The sequence below is a fragment of the Lemur catta genome, chromosome 1, assembly GCF_020740605.2.
Source record: "Lemur catta isolate mLemCat1 chromosome 1, mLemCat1.pri, whole genome shotgun sequence".
In the NCBI taxonomy this organism is placed as follows: Eukaryota; Metazoa; Chordata; class Mammalia; order Primates; family Lemuridae; genus Lemur; species Lemur catta.
The window spans coordinates 230,861,766-230,883,887 of record NC_059128.1 but is presented as its reverse complement, the minus strand read 5'-3'; the positions used below and the strand labels follow the sequence as shown (position 1 = coordinate 230,883,887).

Below are 22,122 nucleotides of genomic sequence, written 5' to 3'. Positions count from 1 at the left end.
CTTGAGTGGAAAACCAGGAATTTTATTCATTCTGCATGAGAATCCTAAGGATAAGAAGTTGCTCAGACATTTTAGAAGTCTGAGAGAAAAGCAAGGTCTCGGAGGGGGGAGAGGGGTACAGCCATCAGGTATGTGGCTGAACCAGGACAGAGATCCCTTCACACAGCACCAAGGTAAGGGATGTTCAGGATGCCAGCAAATTAATTCTTATCATTTGGGATCCTAAGACCTATGATGTGTGAACTAGTTATGAGCTGAGCACAAGGCAAGGCCACACTTGAGGAGACCTGCCCCTAAAAGGGGCTGACATAAGAAAGGAAGGTCCTGAGGCAGTGCTAGACAAAGGGTCATTCTCATTAAATCCATTGGAAAGTTGAGAGTGGCATCCAGGAACACACTGCCAAGGACTGGAAACCAAAAAATGGACAACTCTGTGTCAGAAATGTAGAGAATGCAGAAAAGTGGAAATGGAGAAAAAAAAAAAAAAAAACAAGGGAGGAACAAAATAAAGTTTTTAAGGAAAGTGGTATATTCATACATTTTGGAAAGGTAACTTTAGTGGCAGTGTGGAGGGAGACCTGGACAGGAGGACTTAAGTAGAAATCCATGTTAGGCCGGGCGCGGTGGCTCACGCCTGTAATCCTAGCCCTCTGGGAGGCCGAGGCGGGTGGATCGCTCGAGGTCAGGAGTTCGAGACCAGCCTGAGCGAGACCCCGTCTCTACTAAAAATAGAAATAAACTATCTGGACAACTAAAAATATATATAGAAAAAATTAGCCGGGCATGGTGGCACATGCCTGTAGTCCCAGCTACTCGGGAGGCTGAGGCAGTAGGATTGCTTAAGCCCAGGAGTTTGAGGTTGCTGTGAGCGAGGCTGACGCCACGGCACTCACTCTAGCCCGGGCAACAAAGTGACACTCTGTCTCAAAAAAAAAAAAAAAAAAAAAAGAAATCCATGTTGCAAGAGAAGATAATGTGGAGAAATTGTGGGTTTACAAGACATGTCTGAGATAGATTAAAAGAATTTAATGCCAATTGTGTTTATGAATTGATTTTCCCAGGACCTGATCTCCTCTAGGTAAACAGCCAAAATTAAATTTCTGAAATTATATTTAAAATCAGATCCTGAAAAAGTCAAGATTCTACTAAGATACCTAACACCACGATGCCCAGTCAGAAAGAGCCAGCCATCCTTTAAAAATCCTAGTTACAAAATTCCTCACTTTCTCTTCTGTTGCAGTCTATGCAATGGTTCCACATATGTTATCAAATTTAATTCCCAAGTGAGTCACAATTATTGTTTTAATGTGTGAGAAAATTGAGGCTCAGAAAGGTCACTTCTCCAAGATCACACCTCTCCAAGTAGTAGATTCAGGACTCAAAACCAAAGTTCAGCTCTCTCTCCATTGCATTGTATCAGAAAAGTCCAGTAAGGGCTTAGTAGACCTCACAGGAGAAACCTAGACCAGATGTACAGATTGGTTATTATCAACACAGAGGTGACAGTATTCTCTGTGTGCCAGGAGCTAGAGATAAATGATTCCAGCACCGACTCTGCTATTACGGAACTTCAGTTTTATAAGGGAGTTAACCAAGTAAACCATTTCTGCTCTATAACTCAGATGTTGACTCATTAAAGATTATTTTATCTATTTTTTTTTACTTTTTAAAAGAGTATTTTATTTTTATTTTTGTTGAAGAAGTACATGTGCATAATTTTAAAAAGTCAAGTGGTGCTAAAAATTTATTTTAAAACGACCTGGCTGTTCCCTGCTCAACAACTTTCTCCATCTCTCCAGAAGCAGTCACTTTTAGCTTTTAATATTTATCTTCTGATATTTACCTCCGTATTTCGAAATAATATGGATACACTGCTCTCTCTCGATTAATCACTTTTAGATAGTTTATTACCAGGTGATGAGAATTTTAAATCTTGATTATCACTTGCAATAGAGACAACCAACCCTCCCAATATAATTAGAGCACAACATACCTGTAGTAAAGGCCTTATTTACTCATTTTAGTAGAGGGTTTAATACGTTCATTTCTAAGTTAAGAGTGTACTATTTTATTTCCTTCTTGAACATTCTTTTCCTAAAATTAATAATTGCCTCACTTATTTTCATTTTTTTCACTTTCTGGAATCTGTGGAAGAATCTTCTCAAATCTTGTCATAGTTCTATAAAATTCCACTCAATTCAATTTTCCACATGCACCTGTCAGACAATCTGTCATTTAACACTTTAACCTTTCTTGGAGGTTAAAACTTTCCTTCCCGAGTTGTCTTCTGGATGGCCACCCAGGTGTCATCCTGGGCATTCCCTTTACTTTTCTCCTATCTTGAATCTCCTATTTCCTGGACCCCTTGCAATCTTTTTTCTTAGCTAACTCCATCATTTTTGTAGAGCCTATTTTCCTGAAGTTTTCTGAGAAAAGAGAGTATGAGAGATATATTTTACAAGACTCTGCTCTTTTTAGTCTACTTTAAAAACTGATCAATAGTTTAAATATTTACCTAAATTCAATAATTAAAAAGTATATATATTATTGACTTTACTTACATCTTAATTCATATTTAGAAGACCTCTGAGACTGCCTCGTACCACTCTTTGATCTATCTGATTTCTCCCCATCAGTATCCTGATCATCTGGTTCCTTCATTTCCTCTGTAAGTGAAAATTTGAGATAGAGAAAGGTATGATGCTATAAAATAGAAATGAATAGATTTTCCCCCTAACAAATTCCACAAGTGCCAAACACCATGCGCGTTGATAATCCTGTTTGCAGAGGATCCAAGATGACTCACCAGCAGAAGGGTGTACCCACCATCAGAGACCTCTGAAAAACGGCAAATTATCATCACAGATTCCATTTCTCCAGGCAAGCTTGTCACTGTGATGCACTCTGGTTTTCCAGAGGTGCACAGTGAAACACACCATCCAAGTCTGTCTTTTCCCCAGAGGCTCCACCACTAAAACTAACCTGCCATCTTTCACTTGGTCCATCCCTCCTTCTTCCTCTTCGCATTATCAAATTACCTTGGTGTTATTAATCAATTTTAATTTTAAAATATTGGTTGAGCACACATAATATGTATAATAGCAAGCCTAAGTTTTTTTTCATATCTGCACAAGTCACACAGAAGTATCAAGTCTAATGTTAGGGCACTAAATTACAATACTGAACAAGAGAAATATGGCCCCTAACTTTATGGAACTTGTTTAGAAAGATAAATATTAAAGAAGTAATTATAATGAATGCTACCAAAAGTAAAAATAGGATACTGTGGGCATGTATAGCAAGAAGCCTAAACCATGTTTGGGAGTTAAAGAAGACGTATTTGAGACACGATGATGATTAAGAGTTGGCCAGTGGAGATAGGATCAAGATGGCCAACCAGACAGGTAGTGTGTGCCTCCTCCATGGAGAGGAACCAGAAGAGTAAGCAGATTCTCACACTTCGAATAGATTATCCAGGAGAGAATGCTGAGATTCACCAGGGAAGCAATGGGAAGCACCAAAAGTGGGTAAGGAGAGGAAGAAGTAATTTCTGGGCTGATTCAGGCTGCTGGCAAAATTCAGTTCCATGTGGTTCTGGGACTGTGGTCCCTGTTTTCTTGCTGTCTGTCATCGAAGAGTAGTTTTAAGCTTCCAGAGACCACTACATTTCTTGGCATTTCTTGGCCCCCTTTAAAACTAAGAATGACAGGTCAAGTTCTTCTCAAAGATTTGAATCTCCTAGTTTTCTTTCCTGCTTCCCATCAATCATAAACTTCATGAGATAACTTTCTACCTTTTAATCTTCTTTTTTCTGGGCCGGGCGCGGTGGCTCATGCCTGTAATCCTAGCACTCCGGGAGGCCGACGCAGGAGGATTGCTCGAGGTCAGGAGTTCGAGACCAGCCTGAGCAAGAGTGTGACCCCCCCATCTCTACTAAAAATAGAAAGAAATGATTTGGACAACTAAAAATATATATAGGAAAAATTAGCCAGGCATGGTGGCACATGCTTGTAGTCCCAGCTACTCAGGAGGCTGAGGCAGAAGGATTGCTTAAGCCCAGGAGTTTGAGGTTGCTGTGAGCTAGGCTGATGCCACGGCACTCTAGCCCAGGCAACAGAGCAAGACTCTGTCTCAAAATAAATAAATAAATAAATCTTCTTTTTTCTAAATACATTTATTTTTAACATATTATAACCAAATGTTAACTGAATATAGATTCAAATAAAAAGAGCCCATAAGACCTAATGAATTTGTTCATAAGATAATCATAGGGTGGATAAAAAAAAAACAAAACACCTTCTGGTAACTAAGGAGTTGAACTACAACAAAAGGTAGATAGGTGTCAAGATAAAAGCACTACACTTTATTCTATGCTATCATAAACATATATATTCCTCAAATGGCTAATATTACCGTGCAATAAACTTCAATATCACAAACTCAATTAACATCAGGTTGTGTACAGCATTTGAGAAAATACTAGAACCCAAGGCATTTGTCCAATGTTCTGAAATAACAATATTGGACAATAAATACTGAGGTCTGTTCTTAGCTCTTCTAGGTCATAAAAGGTGACTGAAGAACCTATAAAAACTAGTTAAGCAGCTCAGGTAGGAGAGGCTCCTGGTCTTCTGGAAATTAGCAGTATAATTGGTGAGATGGAATAAGGAGTTGTTTGTTTGTTTTTGTTTTTTAGAACAAAGGGATCAAGAAATTGTATTGTAACCTGGGGAGACTTTGGAGCCAGAGAGATGTAGGTTCACATTCCAGCTTGGCCAAGAAACAAGTTTCTTGACCTCTTAGCCCTTTTATATGTAAAGTGGGGGAGATAAAGCGGTCTGGTAGAGTTGATATAAATATTAAATGGTACCTTTTAAGATCCATAGTTCTCTGATTGCACTTTAGAATCACTTGGAAAACTTTTAAAAGCATACCATTAATAGGGCCTCACTTTCCAGGTGATTCTTTTGTGCAACCAGGCATAAGAACCAGGGTTAAGAACCAAGAGTTGATATAAAACATCTAGCAGGCACTCAGAAATGGTAGTTGTTCTCACTATTACTAGATATTCTCTTTTATACACATGGGACTCAATAAATATGATCATGTAATCTTCAGTGTTGAAAGAGGTCTTATCTAGCCAAACCTCCCACCCCACACAGGTCATATTAATACATCCACAATACCTAGCCCAGCACTGTTAGAAAAGCGTCTAGTGTGTTTTAGGGATAAGAGCATTGGCTACAGAGTCAGTCTGAGTGGGTTTAAATCTTGGTTAATCCTCCTCTTGGCTGTGAGGTGTTAACCAAGTATTTAACCTCTGTGTGCCAGTATTCCCATCTGTAAAATTCAGTACCTCGTGGCATAAGGTTGGTCTGAGATGTCAGTGGTGATTCAATACAGTAAAGTTCTAAGAATGGTAGGTATAGGCATTCAATATGTAAAATGGGTGAAGAGATGAATGTATTGATATATTCCTGAAAAAATGAACAAATGAAGGAACACTTCAAGAGATGGTCAATCAACTTCAATTTAAATATTTCACATGAGAGGGTGAGCACATTCTGTTAATGCTCACCTCTAGTTCTTAGTACATTTTATATTAATCTGAAATCCGCCTCCTTGCAACTTGGATCCATCTGGCCTTCAGAACAAACTTACATCCATTCAAATAACTATAGTTGGCTCTCATTTCTCCCCAGTTCTCTTTTCCCAGTGAAAGGATCCCAACTCTTTCAATTATTGCTCAATGACATGTTTCCAACTTTTTTCACCACCCTGATAGCTCGAGAAGTAAATTCCCAATTTATTCATATTCCCAATTGCATCACATATCCCATCCAATTTCATACCTTCTTTGTAGGATCTGGATACTTTCTAGAAGAGAGGAACTATCACTTCACCTGTTAGGGACATTCACTTTGTTTCTTTAAGACAGTCTAAGATTGCATTATCTTAGACAGGGGCAGACAGGTTTATCATATACCAACTCATCACAATCAATCTGTAACCAACTAGAATGACTTAACCTTATCTGTATGTTCTAAATCATGTCCTATCTTAACAACCCAACTAGCTAGGTTTGAGAGTCTATTTGCAGAACTATCACAAATCTCCTTTCATTAGATTCAGGCTTTTTGGTCCAGCCTATAGCCAATTCTTTTAACCAACTCATTAAAACTGTCCAGTTTTGAGTCGCGAAAGTTATCAGAATCAGAATGGAGTCACTGGTGTTAAAAAAGAGCCGTGACAAATAGAGAAGAGGAAGGTTATGAAGAGAGGGTTCTCATGCTTGTATGCCTGATAACAAAACTATGCCAAAAGACTCTGCAAAAAACACAATCTTGTACAAAGGGCATCACAACCTTAAACAAAAAAATACTTCTACAGGGAGTAGAACTGCCCAGAACTGCCTGTCCAACCTTGGACAGGTATCACCCATGTTGCTGATCTTTGTAGCCAGGGATAATTATCTCAAAACAATTATGCAATCCTCCTCATTTTTCCTTTAAAAGCCTTTGCCTTCCTTTACCTCCCTGAATATGCACACAGTTTACCATGGCATGCATATTCCCATTGCAATGCCCTACTCCTGAGTAAACATCATTTTCTTCTAGAAAGCCTTTCTCTATTTGTTATTTAGGTTGACAGAATGAATCCTAAGGAAGAGTAAAGAAAAAAAGAAAATAACAGTACACATTGATACAGAGGAGTAAGTTACTAGAAGGCGGCTGGCTGGAAGCCAGACAGAGTGCTCTCCAAGGAGACATTACTCTGATTCATTCGCCAGAGTCCAGGGTCTGGTCCTCACTCTCACAAGCTCACACACTCAATGCCAGCAGTGTGCCAGAGCTGATCATGTTAAGATTCAAAGTAAGAATAGACTCTCAGTTTTTTTTTTTTAATTTTTTTTATTTCATCATATTAGGGGGTACAAATGTTTAGGCTACATACACTGCCTTTGCCCCACTCAAGTCGAGACGGTGCGCACCGCACCCATTAAGTGTGTATATACCCATCCCCTCTTCCCCCCTTCCCTCTGCCTGACAGACTCTCAGGTTTTACTTTGCAATGTGAAAGGCAACTATGGAAAGAATAATAGCTTGTTTTTAAAAAATATTTAATATGTGCCAAGCACACTTCACATTATCTCATGTATTTCTCAAAACGACTGTATGAGATAGGTACTATTATTATTTTACAGATGAGGAAGCAGAGCAGTTACTCTTTGAACCTACCCTCTTACCTATCATGAAATGACTTCCAAGTCCTATTACTAAGTCATTTCTAAACACAGCTTTTAACATGCCATTCTTCTTGTTTAAAACCTTTAATGGTTCCTCATGGCCATCAAATAACTCAGAGTCCTTGGTGCACGGCCAGGTCCTTCCTCACATGGTCTGTAACTCACTGCAGCTCAGCTCTTGTCGCTCTCCCTCCCTAGTTCCTCCTCAGCCCCTTCAGCTCTCAAAAGTTTTAGTCAGTAGGGCCCCCAGACAACTCACGATTGAGTGGACACACTGAGTAGCACATTTGTATGCTACTATGTCTTTGCCTATTCATTCAACAAATATTTACTGTGCACCTACCTTGTGCTACGCATGTGCTAAGTAAGCACTGTACCTGCATTATCCTATTTAACACGAACTCCATGAGGTAAGCATGTTCACCTTCCTTTTTGGAGATGAGGAAACCGAAGTGCAGAGGGGTGAACCTGCCAAGTGCCACACAGCTGTGTGGGGCAGGGTGTCTTGCTTGTGCCCAGAGCTTGGGCACTTTCCCACCGGATTCGCTGCTGCTTCTGGCTTAGTCGGGTACAAGTCGCCCCCGCGCCGCCCGGCTGCCTTCTGCCGGGCCAGAGTGCGAGCGCCCTGCGGGAGGAACTGCGCCCACACAGCGCCTACCCCGTGCCTGCGAGCGCTAGTCCCTGCAAATGTTCGGAGGGCGAAGCAACGTGTTTCAGCAAAGCCTGGAGAACACTGGGTCAGTCTAAGAGAGCTCACTGCTAACGGATCGAAGGGGGAGGTTGTAGGAACTCCCGGCTGCTGGGGTCCAAACTTACCCAAGGCACAGACCGCCGCCGCTCCCTCCTACTCACAGCTTGGGCCTCAACGCCTCCGTTTACCGCGGTTACCACGGCACCGCCACGCCGCCTCCCCGCCGGCGGGGGCCGTGAGGCGCATGCGCAGCCGGCGCCCGGATCTCGGGAGGAAACCCAGTCGGAGCCGCAGTCCTGGTCGGAGCTGTTCCGCCTCGTGACACAATCGGAGTCAAACAGAAAAGCCAAGCATTAGGCCAGTTTATCATCCCCTACAGGATGTCATGTCGATCATTAAATGACTTTTGAATACTTTCGAAGATACATGCGCGATATTCCACAATGGCTCAAGCGGCCCTGATCGCAGCGGTCCTGTGTGGGTGATTTAACTTGGACTTTAAGAGGAGTCCTAGGGGAGGATAGGCAGTTGGCCTGCAGCATCAACAGCAAAGATACATCGCGGGTCTTTTGTTGTTTGTCAAGCTATAGTATTTCTGTTGGCTTTTAAGAGTAAATAAAGTTTTATGTTGAGGGCTCCTTGGTTGCAGGATGCTGGGCGCACACAAAGCATAGGACTAGCTTGACATGTCTAGGTTTAGCAGTTCTTCAACTTCTCTGTAGTACAGTGCTCATACTGATTTTAAGTGCACAAGCTAACGTTATTGGTTAAAAAATAGTTTCAAGAGGGCTATAACATTGCAATAATGTGACAAAGGACTTTCTATCCAAAATATATAAAGAATGCTTATAATTCAATGAGAAAAAAACCAATTTTTTAAATAGGCAAATGATTTGAATACTTCACCAAATCAGATATATGCCAACAAGCGCATGGAAAGATGCTTAACAGTAGTCATTAGGGAGATACCAACCACAATACACATCGCTGCACATCCACCAGAATGGGTAAAATTAAAGATGCCAACACCAAATGTGGAAGGATATGGAGCAACTGGAACTCTTATACACTGTTGTTGAGAATGTAAAATGGCACAAACACTTTGGAAAATCATTTGGCAATCTCTTTAAATGTTAAATATATACCAAGCTATTCCATATCCAAAGTACTTACTGAAGAAAATAAAAACCTATGTCCACATAAAGACTTGTACATATTCATTGCAGCTTTATTCACAACAGCCAGAAATTGAAAATAAGACAAATGACCATTGACAAGTTAATGGATAAATGTCCACACTGGAATATTACTCAGAGGTAAAAAGGAAGAAACTAATACACACAAAAATTTCAATTATGGTGAGTGAAAGAAGCCAGACACAAAATAGTACATAGTGTGTAATTCCATTTAAATAAAATGCAAACAAACCTATAGTGACAAAAAGCAGATTAATGGTTGCCTTGGGCTTGGGCAAAGGGAGGGATGCACTGCAAAGAGACACAAGAAATCTTTTGGAAAGGACAGAAATGGTGTGTCTTAATGGTAGTTTCATGAGGATATACAAAAGCCAATAAATTGTTCTCTTTAAATGGATGTAGTTTATTGTATATAAACTATTTCTCAATAAAACTGATAAGAAAAAGTAACTGTAATACAATTTATTAGTTTCCATGTTATATAAGTTTTTCAAAACCTTTATACCATGCATTTGTTGGCAATATTGAAAAGTCCTTATTAGTACAGTATTCTCCAGGGCTAAAAAAAAAATAGACCATTATCCTCACTATTAATTATTAAATGATATGTCTGGTGTCTGAAAAGTTAGAAAACAGAGTAAACTTATTTTTAAACAGCATGTTAGTTACATTTTCAAATCATATGCTCAATATGTTTTCTCTCAACCTCCAACCATCTTTTCAGGTGAAATACCTCTAAATTTAAATCACTGTCTAATGGTTAATCTGAAAAAAAAACAATAAATTCACTATACAATGTCTAAAAAATGCAAACACACAGGAAATATTTTACTTATTTGTACACAAAAATTTGGCAGTCATCATTAGAATGCTTATTGTGAATCAGGCCCTGTTCTCAGCACATTTACATATATTTACCTCACTTAATCCTCACAAGCCGCTAAGGAAAATATATTATCTGTGACTTTCAACGGGAAAGATGACATTAATTTGCCCAAGATACACAGCCCCAGTGGCAGAGATGGCATTTGAATGCAAGCTTCCTGGCTGCAATACTTGCACACTTAACCAAAACTGTGCAACATTAGTTGGTTCTGATAAATTAGGAGAAGTCCAATAATTACAAGAAAGAGCTTCCTCTTATAAGTACTCTGACATTGGGCAACTTACTTCACCTCTAGGGCTCAGTTTCCTCATCTGTAAAGGTACTAGAGGAGGAGGAAGCATTTAAACACCTCTAATTCATAGGGCTGCTTTAAATGAGATAATGGAGACTTTGCAGTTTAGCACAGTGCCTGCCACAATAATGGCTCGATAAGGCACAGCTATTATTATTACGCTGCCTCCATACTATACACACCGTAAAATATATTTACTCTGCATCAAGAGGCAGCATAGCATAAGCTTTGGAGAAATACTGCCTATGTTCCCATTCTAGTGCTACCACTCCCTAGTGTTTGACTTAAGAAAGTACGTATCTTGTTGTATCTCAGTTTTTTCATCTGTAAAATTAGGATAATAGTACTTACCTCTTAAAGTGTCATGAAGCACATAAAGTGGCTAGAACAGTGCCTGGCACTTAGTAAACAGTCAAATTATTATTAAATTCTGCTAACCCAAATGATTTTGTTATATGGCATAGGAATGATTAAAAATTGTATCATAACTGTGGATTTAATTATCAATTTAATTTCTCTCCCAAGCTGTAATTTGGGAAACTGTAAATTTCAAGTTTAACAAGTTGTTAGCAGCTTTCTGAGGCATACTGGAGAAGTCATATAATATCTAAATATTTAAATCTAAACACAAGTAATCTCAGTTTGAGTTGTTAAAAGTAAATACAAATGTAGTACATAACAGTCAAATATAGTAGAGTTCACCCATGTGTAATGCTATAAATCAATAGTATGCATAGGAATCACCTGAATGGCTTATTAAAGCAGACACCAGAATTTCTGATTCAATAGGTCTAGGACAGGCCCCAAGAATTTTCATTTCTGACAAGTACCATAGGTTATGCTGATGCTGCTGGTCAGGGTCCATACTATGAGACCCATTCATACAGATGGGTCTGAAGGCTAATAAATAGGCCTGAACGTAGTTTAACTGTTACTTAAAATCAAATGTGCACCAATTTATGATTTGGAGTGATAAATATCTTTATAATGTCTCCCAAGCTTGGCTGCACACTGGAATCATCTGAGGAGACTTTTAAAAATGCTGATGTTTGTGTCCTGCCTCAAAAGATTCTAATTTAATTGGTCTGGTGTGATACCTTGGGCACTGGGAATTTTAAAAGCTCCCCAGATGACTCTAATGGCAGCCAAAATTGAGAAGCACTACTTCAGAGGGCCTAAGAAAGAAAAGGCTCTTTTTTCCTCATCTATTATTCTTGGGGTTTTTTCAATCTACTTTTGTATTTTTTTGTTGTTGTCAACTCAAAATATTTATTTTATTTTTTTTATTTCACAAAGTTATGGGGGTACAAATGTTTTGGTTACATGGACTGCTTCTGTACTGCTTGAGACAAAGTTATAAGTGTGTTTTATATTTTATCAGCTAAAACTCACATTAACAGCATGGATACTTAAATGTCAGTCCCACAGGTCGCCAGGGAGCCAGCGATAAAACTCTTTTGCAATAGTTCTCAGCCCTGGCTGCACACTTGAATCACCCTGAGCAGCTTTTTAAAATACCATGCCCAGGGCTCAGCCCCCAGGTAGTCATTTGGTATTTTTTACTGCTCCCCAAGTTGAGAATTATGGCTTTTAAGATTTAAAGAAGTATAGGGGAAAATGATAAAGAGCCAACCAGTTGGAGAACAATAAGGAAAATGCACACCAAAAGAATGTATTCACAAACCGAGCAGAAAACTTGACATTTCAATAATATAAGGAATAACACTAAAATGGCTTATATCCTAGATAAGGATAGCATTTATTCAATACCAACTTTCAAGAGTGCAATACAGATGAAAGAAATTGTGATAATGCAAATGAATACAGATGAATTCACATAAATAAAATCAGTAATAAAAGAAAATAATTTTATTTTTGCCACAACAAAAATTAAAAGTCCCAAGTGAAAGTCACACAAGACACTTTCTAGAACAGTGATTTACAACTGCAGAGGCAAAGTTCCCCAAGCAGTTTTAATGTTCTGTCCCATCCCACTCCCACCTCACTCAGCTTGAGAATTCCCATCATGGAACCAAAGGGCAGAGATCATTCAAAAAACAAGTTTAAAATAGAAAGCAACCTCTGAAAACTAAACAGGTGCTTTGAAGAAAAATCTATCCTGAATGATCTCCTTAAATTCAGGGCTGGCAAAACTGACAGCAACTTTTTCTATTTAATTGTTTGAAATAGTAAATATGCCACTAAATCAATATTGCTGCATTTAGACATTTGAGCTCTATGATCATTATTTATTTGATGTACATTACTAGTATTCATGACATTTTCACATTTAAAAACTACATGAGAATTTTATAAGATATACAACCACTCTTACCTGCTCAAGCAAATATAAACAAACATCCCCAGGCTTATTTTTTAAGGCTATATATTCTACTTGATGGAAAAAGTGATGGACAGCAGGGACTTCTCATCAAAAAAGAAACCAAAAGTAGGTGTTACATTTTTCTGAAAGCCAGACTCTAATCACACAGAAGCATTTTATTGTAAGTTATATGCAAAGCAAATTAGTTCGAGAAAAAAACTGAAATGGATCAATATTTAAGATATACTAGATCAAAAAAAACTGAATAAAGATGGTAAAAGTAAAAAGGTATTACTCAAGAAAAAACCCTAAAACACTTAAGAAATCATTAGAATATAAAACTTTAATTTCTCTACAGTCAAAATTTTATTCACAAAGAGTTGTAGGTTGGTTGGCTGTTGAAAACATATTTGAAAAGCTCAAAAATTAAAAGAATTGCTTTTTTTCTCTGTTCTATGAGTATTAAAATCTGCAGGATTCTGGAGGTTTTGTTTGAAAGAAGGATGTAAAAACTTGAAAGGAGCAGGGAAAGGGAAAGGGAAGGCCAAGAATAAATCACTGAGAACAAACTCCGTAAAACTCAACTTCACTTATGACACATGAGTAGAAAGAGCAAACCAGCCTTCTTCGTTTTGTTTCTCAATCTGTTGAACAAAGATACAGAAAGAATTTATAAGATAATCAGAAACATGAGACCACTCAAGATTTACAGATCATTTAGACCAAGTACATACAACAGTCATCCTTTGCCACTAAACAATACTGGAAATTAAATTGCTTCCACCAACGTTTATGCTCTCACAGACATTAGCAAATAACCGATTACCTGACCAACAGATTCCCTTGTTGACTTAAGAGTCTTAATTTTTTTTAAAAAGGATATATCCAGTGTTTTATACAAATCAAAGGTACAACTTTTAAAAACAATAAAGTTATTTGATCTTAAAAATTTTACTAAATTCCAGGAACTAAGGGTAAATTATATAAAATAGCTTACTTTAAAACTCTTTTAGAATATAAGAAGCAGAGGACAATTCTTCTAGTGCTAAGGCAATTGCGATATCTACACCTATCAATTAATTTGGGCTATATAGGCACCCAGTCTTTGGTCTAATTACTGAAGTTAGTAATACGAACAGCAAAGAGTGCTTGCTTCAGTGGCACATATACTAAAAAAGAATAGCAAAGATTCTCCCCATATCAGATAGTTGTTGGCTCAAGTCTGCAAATAATTTTTATAATTTTAAAGATATCCTCATAATTTATTATGACCAAATACTAAAAGGAACAATATTTTGCTACATGAACAACACAGAAAAATGCTTTCTGCAAAAATTTTGGATACACTGTGAAATGCTTAGCTTTTACACATATCAAAACACATGGAGAACAAGTAAGATATTTATCTACCCTTTGTGCCATAATCTGTCTAACCAGAGGCACGCTCGGTATGGCACCCTAGGATAAAGTGACAAGGAAAGTGAATGGCCTAGGGCTCTGGCTATCCCAGAACCCACCCAGTCACAGCAAGGACTGAGGGAACCACTATCTCAGTACACCTACAACCCATACGAGGCACACCTGTGTGTCTTGCCGCAGTATTTGGGAAGCTCTGCCTGATGCAGAGTCTTTAAGGACTGTTGAATATCCTATCGAATTTTACCTTATTCCTTAGTTACCACAGAACAAAAGAGGTATATGTCTTATATTTTCTAATGAAGGTGAATTAGTGCTTTTTTTTAAGAATTTTATATCGGCCAGGTATGGTGGCTCATGCCAGTAATCCCAGCGCTTTGGGAGGCCAAGGCAGGAGAATGCCTTGAGGCCAGGAGTTTGAGACCAGCCTGGGCAACATAGTGAGAGCCTATCTCTACAAAAATTCTTTAAAAAAATTAGCTAGGCATGGTGGCGCATGCCTGTAGTCCCAGCTACTTGGGAGGTTGAGGCAGGAGGATTACTTGAGCCCAGGAGTTCAAAGTCACAGTGAGCTCTGATTGCGCCAGTGCATTCCAGCCTGGGCAACAGAGCGAGACTCTATCTCAAAAAAAAAAAAAAAAAAAAAACTAACCAAAATAAAAAGAACTTTATATCATCTTTAGGGTAACAGGAATAATAACTAAGAATGAAAATCACCAAATCAGTCACCTTCCACCCCTGCCATCCTGACTCCTATACACATTTCACAATTACATTTTATCATGTACCTTTGCTCTTGGATTAAGAGGTGTGAATCGCCCACTTCCTGAAGTGGCATTTAATGGAGAATAAGGATTGCTAGTAGCCCCTGAAGATCTATTTATGAGAAATAAAAGAAAATGAGAGAATGAGCTATCATTATTAACCTTTGAAAATTATGCAAACAACTGATAATTCTCAATACTGATAGACAAGAGCTTTCAAAATGAATGGCTAACTTAGGTCTAAATGAGGTAAATTATTTGTAACATATTTTCACTAACCTAGAAGTTAGTTTTTAATTAATAGAATTTATTTTTAGAGCAGTTTTAGGTTTACAAAATGGAAAGTACGGAGTTCCCATATTCCTCCTCACCCCCACCTCCACACATAGTTTCCCCTATTATTAACACTTTGCATTAGTATGGCAAACTGAAGCCCTAATACTGATATATTATTGTAATTAACTGAAGTCCATGGTTCATGTTAGGGTTCACTCTTTGTGTTATACATTCTACGGACTTTGACAAATGTATAATGACATGTATTCACCATTACAATATCCTACAGGTAAATTTTTACCAATAAAGGGAAAAACGGATGTGCAGGAGTGGGGAAGAAGGACAAGGTAGTAGAATAATAACAAGACCTGGAGCAGCACAGTACAACAGTAAGAATGCAGACTGGAGAGCGAAGGGCCAGGCATGTCCACAGTGCCACCGCTTACCAACCATGTGACTCATCTGGGCAAATCATCCAATTAGCTATATAAGCTTCAGTTTCACTTATTATAAAGGAGGAAAATACTTCTGGTCAATTCACTTTCCCTGTCATATATTACCTCCAAATTTTGTAATTCATAAATATTCTACATATGTGTTATTCTATTTTTGTTTTTAGTAGCTAACCCATACTTTTCTACTTAGTTAGAGCTTATTCCTCACTCTTCTTTTTCCCCTCAAATTCTCTTCTCCAATTACTTTATTTTCTCTTGATGAGTCTGTCTGAACCTAAGTCAGACATTATGCACTTCCTTTTTTCACAAAGAGAAAAAAATATATACCACATTTTTGATTTTTTTTTTTTTAACTAAATAGTCACACCGTAACCTTACCTTCTTGTATTTATCCCACTCACAGGAGAGACAGTACTACATTTTGAGCTCTCTGGTGCTTCTGCTGCTGGAATAGATACCTCGATTGTCCTCTTTCCTTCTTCTAAAATATAAACATTACTTTCATTACCTTTCAATGAAATAAAAATAAAAATTTCACTTGACTCCTATCTTACTACAAATCGCACATTACAAATTTAGGGGTTCTTTCTGTATTTTTATCATTATAGCCCACAGATACATTTGAAAGATTTTTTTTAAAAATGAACTGTGAGACAAGAAACTGTAGTTACTAGTGTGAATTCAGTGGCATGCCAGTTCATAGAGAGCCAGAATCTTCAGACAAGTGGGATCATGTCAGATCTGGAAGTAAAAAACAGAAATTAAGAGCTAGCCCTTAAGAACTTGAGAACTTCGTCAAAAACAGCTAAGGTTTTCCAAAAAAAGAAAAAAAAAGGAGAAAAAAATTTCTGAAGTCATTAAAACTTTAAATCATTTAAATCTATTACACCATGACTGTTACTGAAGACATTAAAGCAGGGGGGGAAAGCTGGCTGAAGAGCTCCATATGGCCAATAGCCAGTATAATTATGTATATTTTCCATAGTTCAGAATTAGGTAATTAATCAAAATATATTTACTAAGTATTTACTAATGAAAGATTTTATGTCCATCTTAGGTAGTTTCACAGAGGCTCCTGTGAATCACTCCTTAAAAATAGTAATTTCCAGGCTTTATCAGATAATAGAACCCTATTTAGTTTGATAAAATATTCCTCAGTAACCCTAGAAAACAAGAGGTTTTTGATGACATATGGGTTATTTTTATTTTTATCATTATAGCCCACAGAGCTTCCTGTGAAACCAAGAATTTCACTTATAAAAAGAATACCTTAGTGATATAACCAATGGAAGGGAAAGAACACTATTGCAAATCCACAATTTGCTTTGGAACTTCAGATAAATCACTTAACCTCTTTGTGCCTCAGTTTACTTATTTATGAAATAGGTATATCAGCCCTGAGTGTCTTAATTCAATTTCTGGCTAAAAAGCAACTTGATATATACTTTGTTTCATCAGTACCTTTTTGAATGTGAATACCATGGCAACTAATTTTTCAGTTACTATTCTATTATTTAGAACCCCTTGTCAGGCATAGAAGCTCACACCTATAATCCCAGCACTTTGGGAGGCTGACGCAGGAGGATTGCTTGAAGCCAGGAATTCAAGACTAGCATGGGCAACATAGTGAGACCCTGTCTCTACAAAAAATAAAAAATAAAAAAATAGAATCCCCTCTAGCGTTTCACATTCCTAAATGTAACAAATGGATAGAAAGTTTAATTAACAAATGAAAATGTTTTAATAGTTTTAACAGAATAACATAAATTGCTCCTGATGAAATTCGTAATCATCATTCTGATGCTATATTTTACAATCGGCTGCAGCATATGTCCTAAGTGAATGTTATATACTGTAAGGAATCCCATTTAGAGGCAGGGCAACTCAGGAATTCAGACACCAAAGATTGACTAGGCACTGTGGGACAGAAAGAATCAGAAGACCTGCCTTCTGTTCTAATTTCTGTCACTTATTCTGTGACTTAGGCCTATTTCTTTCTGTGAAAAATGGAAGGCACTGAAATACATGCTCTGAGAGTTCTTTCAGCTCCATATGAACTTGCAAAATTGAGAAAGTGAAAATCTTCATATTTCTAGCTTTTAAATCATGAATTTGTGACCAACCAGTCCATGCTCTGAGAGGTGACTGAATAGGTGACACTGGTGGAGAAAGATTCAAACCAACAAGTTTCTGCTGCTCTATCAACTGCAGTAGTTTTCCACGAGCCTCCATACTCTGCCGGTTCAATTCTGCAATCCGTTCCTCCATGCTACTTGGCGGTAGAGATTGTGCTACTGGAAAAGTCTTTGGGGGGAAAGGGGTAAAAATTCAATAAAGAAAAATACTCCATATAATTTTGACTTTTCTACCAAGTGACAGCAAGTTTGTATTCATAGCCCTTGCTATATACAAATGTGAACAGAATTTACAAGCAATAAAATTTACAAATCATTTAACTGAAAAATTAGGGCTCAAGTAAAAGGATACCAATCCTTCTCCTATTGGTGCTACATAAGTCGTCTAGTCCCTCTGTCTAAGCACACAGTCTATGGGACAAAGCTTTCCTGTATCTCTTAGCGTTGCTAAGCTGCACAAAGATCACACAAGCAAAAGGACTACTCCTAGTGATCTGGTCTCTAAGTAAATGCCACATACCTATTGGTGACACATCAGGTATTTGACAGATTACAAGAGAGGATCTGCTATATTTGAAACAGATGCTTCTGTAATTATAATCTTCAAACATGCACCATGAGTTATTTGGCAAGGATTCTGGGAACGTTGTTACTTCTTCTCATCATGTGGCAGCCTCCCCAGGCCACTTTTGGCCTAAGATATCTGATTCAACAATACGTGTTGACTGGAAAGGAATATGAGAGGTAGAGCACAAAATAGCCACCCAAGGAATACAAGTTTAATGTGAAAATTCCCAAAGGAAAGGTACTTATGTCATTCCTAATTATTTCATTTAGTTAAATATGTCCCTTTGGGGAAAAAACAACCGCTAGTAGAAATTACTCATTTATAGGTTATGCCTATTAGTAAAAAAAAAAAAAAGCAAAACTATGAATTAAAGATTATTTTGTATTTCCAATTAAAACAAAAGAATGTGGTAAGGACAACCATATTAGATTGTCCTTTCTAGTTTGATCTATATATAACAGAAGGGAAGCAAAACACTTAACTCTGCTGTCTTTTTAAAACCAAGAGTTGCCTGTTTCAAATAATCTTCAAAACTGCAAACATTTAACCAACACAAGATGTTAACCATAGGAGAAAGTGTATGCCTCGTGAGGAGGTGGGGGAGTAGGGAAAGTGAGTTTATGGGAACTCTTTCTAGTTTCTCCTCAATTTTTCTGTAAACCTAAAGCTGCTCTAAAACTAAAGTCTGTTAATGAAAAAAAAAACCTCAACATATATGATAAAATACCAAAACTAGTAAGTGAAAGTTGAAGGTTTGATAAAGAATAGGATATTTACATAGTTTTAAAATATTTAAAAGTACTTATTAATTTAAAAAGAAAAATTATAACTTCATAGTCAACCAAAAAGAATACCACCTTATTACCAATAAGAAAACTGGTATCATGTGCTTCCTGATGTGATGCACAGACAAGCATATATCACACGTAGTAATCCTGACAACATTGTCTAATCCAAATTTAATCACATGAGCTGCAGACAAATCGAACTGAAGGATACTCTACAGAAAAGAAGCACTATACTCTTCAAAAAATGTCAGTGTCATGAAAGATAAAGGAAAGTAGAGGAACAATTCCAGATTAAAGGAGATAAAGAGACATGAAAACTGTATGTAATGTGTGATCCTGTACATTACTGAGGAAGTAATGAAATTGGAACAAGGTCTGTAAATTAAATAATATTGTATCAATGTTAAATTTTTTGTTTTGATAATTGTACTGTAGTTATGAAGATCATTATTTTTCTTTTTGGGTAAGGGGTAAAGAGACATTGTATCTATAACTTATCAAAATCTTGAGAAAAAAGATGGTATAATAAAGCAAAATATTAACAACTCTAAAAAAAAACTGCAAACATTTAAATGCCTCCCAATGACTCAAAATTGAGGCAGTTTGTATTTACTTACAAACACCTGTACCAATGCTGGTACAGCAATACTCCTTTCTGGATCCTCTTCTGCCAATCCCTTCTGACTACTACTTCTGTGTTTCAATACCCATATTGTCCTTATTCCTCATGAGCCAGAGCTTGCAGGGATGGCCCTTACTCCCAACTCACCCTAACCTTTCTCACCGAAGCTCTCAATCCACTGCTGTTAAAGCCCTTAAGGATTCAGATGCCTCAGGAGCCCCTAATCCACGGTGAAGCTTCCCAGCAGCTTCCCACTGCTAAAACACTGTACTGTCCCTTATCAGAACCCTGACAGGAGCTACCTTGGCTCAAGAAGGCGAAAAAGAAGTATCTCCCATCACTGAGATGAGCATGAGGAGGTGTGTTATAAACATTCCTCAGCTGGAACTTAGAATTCCTTATCTCTCCCACAAATAATGAAATGAAGGTTTAAGTTACCAGGGTAGCCCACAAAGTCTACTTAACTTACAAAACTCCGACACTATATAATGCAGAGCTTTGCTGCTCAAAGTGCGGCCCTCAGACCAATAGCACTGGCATCATTTGGGAATTTATTAGAAATGTATAGGTCCTACCCCAGACCTACTCAATCAGAAAACACATTTTAGCAAGATCTCCAGATAATTCATACAAACAGTAACAGTCTGACTTTAATAATCCTTTAAAACATCATTTCTTTGGGAAAACACAGTCTGTGTCCTAAAAAATCAACTTCTTATGAGTTGAGGGCCAATATTCTTTTATGAGCCACTTTAAAAGTAAAAATACTTTCAATTAAAATGTAGTTGTGTGGCAAACTTTTAAGTGTTATTAATTCTACATCTTATACTTAAAACTTAATTCCTAGGTTAATCTCAGCTTTCCTACACATTTTGTCCTATTTTCCTCATTTATGTATTTTTTATGTTGTCTTCTTTTATTGTGTGTGCAATATAAACTGATAAATAACTTATACCTATTGTGTGATAAGAACAGGCCAAAGCATAAACCATCTAGTGGCAGCCTCAAAGCTATTTAGAATCACTTCTGAAAAGTCTCTTATGATGCCCAGGCTTAAACCCTACCTTAAATTACTATATGTCTCTAGCCAGTCCTGAAATGGTACTCACAGCAGTCATGTCACTCGCGCTTTCCTGTTTGTTCGGCTCCCGGAGGCCATCCCCTTGCTCTCCCCCAAGCCCAATAATATTATTCAGATGTGCCTTGATAGCTGAATTCTGCAGTGTCAACTCAGCAATTCGTGCCATTATGTCCTTTCTTTGTATTAATGCCTCATTTGTTCTAAGCTGTTGCCCATCTCCCAGTACTGGAGGCTCTTCTGAGAACGCAGGGTTTCTCAATTGCTGAGCGCTGGAATGGGAATTGCAGAGGGGCTGTGAGAGGTTAACAACAGGAGCCTGAGTTTTGTTCTCCAAATCTTCTCCCATGTGAGAGACCCTCCACCTCTGAGTGAAAAGACGACTCTCTTCACTTGAACTCTGAATGTCTGTATCAATAGGTAAGGTCTTCTTTTCCCAATTTTGTTCCTTCTCAATTATTTCCACAGTTGGAGGAATTCGTGGAGCAGGACGAGGTTGAACAGTCCTCCTCAATACTGTAGATTAGAATTAAAAAGTAATAAACATGTATTATTTTCCCATAGATTGGCACTATAATCATCTCATTAGCCCTTCATGGTAGTCAGAGAAGTATTTCAATAGAAGGGTTTGGCTTCTGAATGCCTAAATGATTTTCAGCAGGGAATATACCACCAGTGCCACCCCTAACAATCAAGTATAGAGACTTTTTATATTCCTTAAAGCATTTATTGGTATCCTTGTGAAAAAAACATCTGCCAAGTTCACATTTTAACACACATATTAACTCATACCTGGGAATCTTGGAGGGATGAGGAGGAGAATGTTGATACCTAATTTAAACTGAGGATGGCCAGGAAAGGCCTCTGTGAGGAAGTAAAATTTTAAAAAGACTACATGTGTAGCAGAAACTAGAGCAAAGGACATTACAGTCAGAGAGAACAACATATGTGAAGGCTCAAAAACAGGAAAAAGCAAAGAAAAGATGCCAGTCTAACTGTAGCATAGCAATGAGGAGAGAATTAGAAAAATATGTGATTAGAGACATGTGCAGTGGCCATTTCTGGCAGAGCCTTTTAGACTAAGTTAGGAATTTTACAATTTAATCTAAGAGCAATGGAAACCTAGACAAAGTGTGGCAATGATTCAAGTTACATTTCTTAGATGCTGTGGAGGTAGGAGAAATGAAATTAGGAAGTCCAGGAAGAAACTGTGGTAGTCTAGAAAAAAAGACAACGCTGGCTTTGATTAAGGTATGTTGGCATTAGAGATAGAAGTAAATAAATTTGAGAAATATTTTGGCAATAGAGCTAAGAGTGATGAACTGGAAGAGGGGAGTGAGGGAAACACACAGAGCAAGATGGCATGTACCCTGAGTGGATGGTGAT

General features: G+C 37.7%; 2 protein-coding genes across 9 annotated transcripts in view; both read right to left on the bottom strand.

Annotated features, from left to right (window-relative positions):
• Positions 1-8,158, bottom strand: part of CFAP44 (cilia and flagella associated protein 44) — a 94,551-nt gene extending 86,393 nt beyond the window's left edge. For both annotated transcript variants that reach the window (XM_045540270.1, XM_045540271.1), the window contains exons 1-2: positions 8,063-8,158; positions 2,562-2,666 (exon numbers count right to left, since the gene is read on the bottom strand). In XM_045540270.1, coding sequence (XP_045396226.1) covers positions 2,562-2,661 — 100 coding nt within the window. In that variant the 5' untranslated portion in view covers positions 2,662-2,666; positions 8,063-8,158. The remainder of the gene's footprint in view (positions 1-2,561; positions 2,667-8,062) is intronic.
• A 3,883-nt stretch (positions 8,159-12,041) lies between these two features.
• The window catches only part of SPICE1 (spindle and centriole associated protein 1), a 56,660-nt gene continuing 46,579 nt past the window's right edge, over positions 12,042-22,122 (bottom strand). For 6 of the 7 annotated variants that reach the window (XM_045540266.1, XM_045540269.1, XM_045540267.1 and 3 more), the window contains 5 exons: positions 20,768-21,252; positions 17,669-17,849; positions 15,924-16,026; positions 14,839-14,926; positions 12,042-13,278 (listed from right to left, as the gene is read on the bottom strand). In XM_045540266.1, the coding sequence (XP_045396222.1) occupies positions 13,225-13,278; positions 14,839-14,926; positions 15,924-16,026; positions 17,669-17,849; positions 20,768-21,252 (911 nt within the window). In that variant the 3' untranslated portion in view covers positions 12,042-13,224. Of the gene's footprint in view, positions 13,279-14,838; positions 14,927-15,923; positions 16,027-16,216; positions 16,287-17,668; positions 17,850-20,767; positions 21,253-22,122 lie in introns of those variants that run through there. The other variant, XR_006732699.1, reaches the window with a different exon arrangement.